The following is a 5,174-nucleotide window of genomic DNA, read 5'->3' as shown; positions in this document are numbered from 1 at the left end:
ATGGATAAATATTGCTCACAGTAGATGATTATCCATATCTGGTATAGTAGCAGCTTACACAACAACTTCCTTTCTTCTATAAATAGAAAAGATCTTAGTTCATTATGTACATCAGTTTGAATTCGAATAATATAACAATTTCTCTCTATACTTGTCTTTACTTTACCGTTTTTATTTTATAACAAGTGTGTTTTAATTATTTTGCCTTTTGTTGTTGGTGGTGGTGGTGGACGTTCTTTCAATTTGGTAGGTAACTTTTGTCCTTTTCATGGGTTGGTGGGTAGCACTGAAACCATCAAAGAGCACAGCTCCAACCGGAGCTCGTAACCTCTTTTCCCCACCAAACTAAAGAGAAAGAATGGCGAGTGTATGGACAGCAATGACGGAGATGATCTTGGAGTACACGGGATTATCGTCGACGGCGTTCTTCACAATTGCAGCAATGATGGTGGTGACTTACAAAGTGATTTGTAGTATGTTCGTCTCTGCCGATGACTTTGTCCCCGTCAAAAGAGAGCCTCTCCACCTCGGCGACTTGACGGAAGAGGAGCTTAAAGCTTATAATGGCTCCGATTCACAAAAGCCATTGTTGATTGCTATCAGAGGACAGATCTACGACGTCTCTAGCTCCAAGTTAGTCTCTCTCTATCTCTCTTTACACACACACACACACTAAAAAATTGTTGGATTTTCGTTTATTTACTTTGATTAGATTTTGTCCAGGCTTTTGAATCTGATGATTTGCGCTAGGGCTAGACTCGATTTGGGAACAAACGGTAGTTCTGCCTCGTGTAGGATTTCATGACCCAGAAAATGGTTCAATCGACCTAAATCTTTGATTTTGAACTGGTGACTGTAAGAAGGACCGCATAGATTATATTGCATAGAGATCATTTCCACCTGCTAACAACTATTCATCATAGCTAATAACACAACACCCTGGTCATTCTTCTTTATAAGAGAGAGGAGTCATTTTTTCAATGAAGAGTAATCATTAGAAAGCAAAAAAGGTGCATAGCTTTGCATACCATTGGGTTAAGACTTGCTAAAGCACATCAAAATTAATTTGCAAACTAAAAAGGGTGAAAAACAGCCGACCTGGGAGTATACTTCATAGGACAAGGTATTTTGCGTGTAACTGCAATACTGCACTTGATAGTAATCATTTGTACTATAGGTGATTTTTTTTTATGTACTGAAAATCATCTCTTTGGATGTCAGCCTTAACTACTAAGCTAGATTTACATCTCTAAATTGACCCATAAGATTTGTGCTTTATTTTTAAAACCTTGTTGCACCCCAATAGGTCTCTTGTCACTAGGCAATTCAACCAGTTACCAAGTCTAATTAGCCTAAAGAACATTTAATTCCTATTGCATGGACTCTTGCCATGTAAAATTCAACACAATCTCTTTGCAGCTGTGTCCTTTTTGTTTTTTGGGTGTGTAGTGGCTCATGCACATGTAGCAGTCCCTTAACTAGTAGCTGACTTGCTGGTTATTATAGGATAAGCTGTTGAGGCAAAATAATGTAGCAGAAGACAAGAACTAAGTAATTCAGGGGGCCTGAAGGAATAGGACTCCATAAGCTGGTTGCTGTCTCTTTTATTTGGTAATGATTTGTCTGCTGTCAAGTAATTTTTGTTAAAGGAGCTCTGACATAGATAGGTACTAGCTTTAGAGTAACTAGAGTGGTCCCTTGCTTTAGACTAGATTATTGCAGAGTCTATCCTAGAGCAGTCCGTTGGGATAAATTTCCTAGGAAGAATACCCCCCCCCCCCCCCCTTTAAAATTTCCATAAATCTTCATTTAAACACCTTATCTAGGGGCCTGACCTATTGAACACCTGATATATGCTCTAACTGTGACTAGTGCAACACATGCTACTCGCGTGGCACAGTGCGTGTACGCACCTATTTTGAGAGCGTGAAGAGTCAAATTTTTTTTAAAAAAATCTTTTTTCTCTCCTTTAAAAATGCAGGATAATGCTGCGTACAATAGACCCTTGTGGTCCGGCCCTTCTCCGGACCCCACTCCGAAACTCGCCCGAAACCAAACACCCCGACAAATCACATAACTATAATACAACATAGAGGAGGCAATAAATAGGGAATCAGGTCTAAAATACTCAAAACGACCGGCCGGGTCGTTAGACGATTAATTAGTAAACTAGTCAACTACTTAGGAAAGAAAAAAAAAGCCCCCGTGCATAGAGGGAGCTTAGTGCACCGGGATGCCCCTTTTTTTCTCTCCTTCCTCCCCTCACTCTGCGACCACTGTTACCATCACCCTCCACATTTCCCCTTCCTTCTCCTCTCTTTCCACCGCCACTAGCATCACCACCCTCCACCCTTTCCCTTCCTCCTCTCTCCCCGTCACCACTGCGACATCACTCTTCGTCCTTCCCCTTCCTCCTCTCGCCCCGTCACGACTGCAACCACCACTCTCCGTCCTTCCCCTTCCTCCTCTCTTCCCACCACCACTGCCACCACCACCCTCCACTCTTTCTATTCTTCCTCTTCTCTCCGTGACACCACTTCCACCACCACCACTATCTACCCTTCCCTTTTCGCCTCTCTCGCCTGACACCACTGCCATTTCATTGGAGCAAAAAGTCAATTTTCTGGATGGGGGTGGATGGGGTGGGCGATGTGCGGTTGGCGGGTCTGGGTAGTGCGGGTATTCCGTGAGGTGGTAGAAGTTGGTTGGTTGATTTAGGTGTGAACCTCACACGGCAATATAATTTGGTTAATGGTCAGAAACGTGTTCAACATGCACGGTTTGAGCATGGATTATGTGTTCAATAATCAAGCCCTTAGATAAAGTATCTAAATGAAATTCTTTTGGCAAGTTTGAGGGCCGTTGACATATTCTGCCAATTTCCTTAGTTATGGTGCTTTGGCTAATAACACTTTAGCTTGGTAGAATTTGTGTGGCATATGGCATAGATATCTTCAAGTCACATTTATCTATGGAAAAAGAAAGAAACCTTCAAGTGATCTGTTTCTACTGATTTAATTAATTTAGTGAGAGTATCTAAAAGATGTTGTGTACAGCAAACACCAGAAAAGGCTTTGTGCGTTGTTCTTTTTGCAGTAGCAGGAGTTTGTTGGGTCTTAGTTAGCAAGTATAAAATATGCATCGAGGATGGTTAAAAATTCTGCAACTTTTGTATAGGAAACCATCCAACGTAATTGGTCTGAGTTAGCTTGCGTGCAGCTCGGTTATTTCACCAGGTATCTGTTACCACCCACCAACACAGGTATCATGTAGCTTTGCCCACAGGCTTATGCAGATAGAAAGAAATCACCTATCATTTTTTGTTTTCATTGGGATTGGAACTGTGGTCTTTAAGGTTTTCACCCACTTCATTAAGTGCTATGCCAACCCCTTTGGTGAAGACCCACTCTAATGTGTGTAAAATAACTTGAAGTTGGGCGATCTATGGATGGTTTCAAATACTAGATCCTCAAACATTGAGGAGAAAGAATAATTAGTAAAGGGATCAAGGTGATTCTTCTGAAATATAAAGCTCAGAGAAATTTCTGCTTTCTGACGTGCATCTATCAGTAGGTTCCAATTATCGTTATAGCTCATTTTTTTTTAACAAGATGCATTGCTGCACTTCTTTGGAACTTCATCTTTGATAGCACTAGATATGAGTGATAGACTTTTCACAGGCTGCTTTTGCGCTAGTTTTTTGTAGAACCTACTTAGTTATTTTGCTTGTTGCAAATAGGATGTTCTATGGTCCTGGTGGTCCATATGCAATGTTTGCTGGAAGAGATGCTAGCCGAGCCTTAGCTCAGTTATCATTCAAACCTCAGGATATTAATGGGAACCTTGAAGGCCTTAGCGATGCTGAGCTTGAAATTCTGCGAGACTGGGAAGATAAATTTATTGAGAAGTATGCCAGGGTGGGGCAGCTTGCTCCGAAGAAAACACTAACCAAAAAGGAAGAAGATGAAAATGCTAGCAGGATAGAAGTGTTGAAGGCAACGAAAGCGGATATGATGCAGGAGGGTGGAAGTGCTGAAGTAAATGGAGTACATAAAGCCGGCCACCTATGACTGCAGATCCTAGCTGCTCTACCTGTACAGTATTTAATTCAGGACAAAATGTGATGTAAGTAGTTCATGCTTTCTCTGGTGGACCTCCATTTAAACTATGTGCTTGTATGTTTTGCGTAGTTCTAATGTCTTGAGATAGTGAATCATTTTAAAGAATTGATCACCTCATATCTAGGAGTTTTATGATCCTCTGAAATATCGTTACAATATTGTCCTGCACAAGTTTTATTTCCTGGATCAAACACTACATTTCCAGCTTTAAATGTGTTAAGAGGCATGTGCTTGCTTCTTTCTGGTTTTTTCCTCATCTGGGTGGCAAAAGGAGCTCAACATTGGAACTCGAGCCACAGTTTTAATCCATCTGTACGTAAAAGCGTGGCTATATTTCTATTGCTTTTCAAATAGTAGCTCTCTCTAATAGCCGGCCCAAAAAGTAACTGGCCCATCAATTTTCTCAATTAACTGTGTTTATGTTTCCCTTCTATCTTCAACTCTCTCTGCAGCCCAAATGTCACTCCTCTTTCCCATTCTCGTTTCTGAAGTTTTAGTATCCGTTTGGCCATAGATTTTGTCAAAATAAATTTGGGCTTTATTTGCAAACACTTGTTTGGCCATAGATTTTGCCTATATTTTGGCAAAATCCCAAAACCAGTTCAATAGCTGGTTTTGGGCCAAAATCTTTAAAAAAAACTAATAATATACATGTTTTTCCAAAATAAATTTGGGAAATATGTTTTGAAAATGTATGTCCAAACATATTTTCATCTTCAAACCAAACTTCACCCAAATCAGATTTTTCAAAACAAATTTGGGTATCTAGGGCCAAAAGCTAGCTTAATATCTTTCTTTTCATTTTTTTTTTCTTTTCTTTCCTTTTATGGTACTAATATATCGGCTCCTGTTGCTTTTTTTGAGCCGAGTGTCTCCTGGAAACAGCCTCTCTACCCTTCGGGGTAGGGGTAAGGTCTGCGTACATATTACCCTCCCCAGACCCCACTTGTAGAATTATACTGGGTCGTTGTTGTTGTTTCCTTTTGGTAATTTCTCTAACTGGAGTGTCTTTCCGTTTATTTATTTTTCCGATTTATTAGTGCCTCGGAAGAG

At 40.5% G+C, this 5,174-nt stretch overlaps 1 protein-coding gene across 1 annotated transcript; it reads left to right on the top strand.

Annotated features, from left to right (window-relative positions):
* Positions 1–202: 202 nt before the first annotated feature.
* On the top strand, positions 203–4,238 carry LOC107818113 (membrane steroid-binding protein 2). Its single transcript, XM_016644051.2, has 2 exons — positions 203–633; positions 3,740–4,238. The coding sequence occupies exons 1-2, from the start codon at positions 359–361 to the stop codon at positions 4,068–4,070; spliced, it is 606 nt and encodes a 201-aa protein (XP_016499537.1). The 5' UTR covers positions 203–358; the 3' UTR covers positions 4,071–4,238.
* The last annotated feature ends 936 nt before the right edge of the window (positions 4,239–5,174 follow it).

The sequence above is a fragment of the Nicotiana tabacum genome, chromosome 11 (assembly GCF_000715075.1).
Source record: "Nicotiana tabacum cultivar K326 chromosome 11, ASM71507v2, whole genome shotgun sequence".
NCBI classification, from domain to species: domain Eukaryota; kingdom Viridiplantae; phylum Streptophyta; class Magnoliopsida; order Solanales; family Solanaceae; genus Nicotiana; species Nicotiana tabacum.
The sequence above is the reverse complement of the archived record's forward strand: the minus strand, read 5'-3'. Positions and strand labels throughout refer to the sequence as shown.

Excerpts from the sequence above, each read along its gene's own strand:
- LOC107818113 (XM_016644051.2), top strand. The coding sequence starts at position 359 with ATGGCGAGTGTATGGACAGCAATGACGGAGATGATCTTGGAGTACACG. Across the intron at positions 634-3,739 it reads TACGACGTCTCTAGCTCCAA|GATGTTCTATGGTCCTGGTG; the intron begins GTTAGTCTCTCT and ends TGTTGCAAATAG.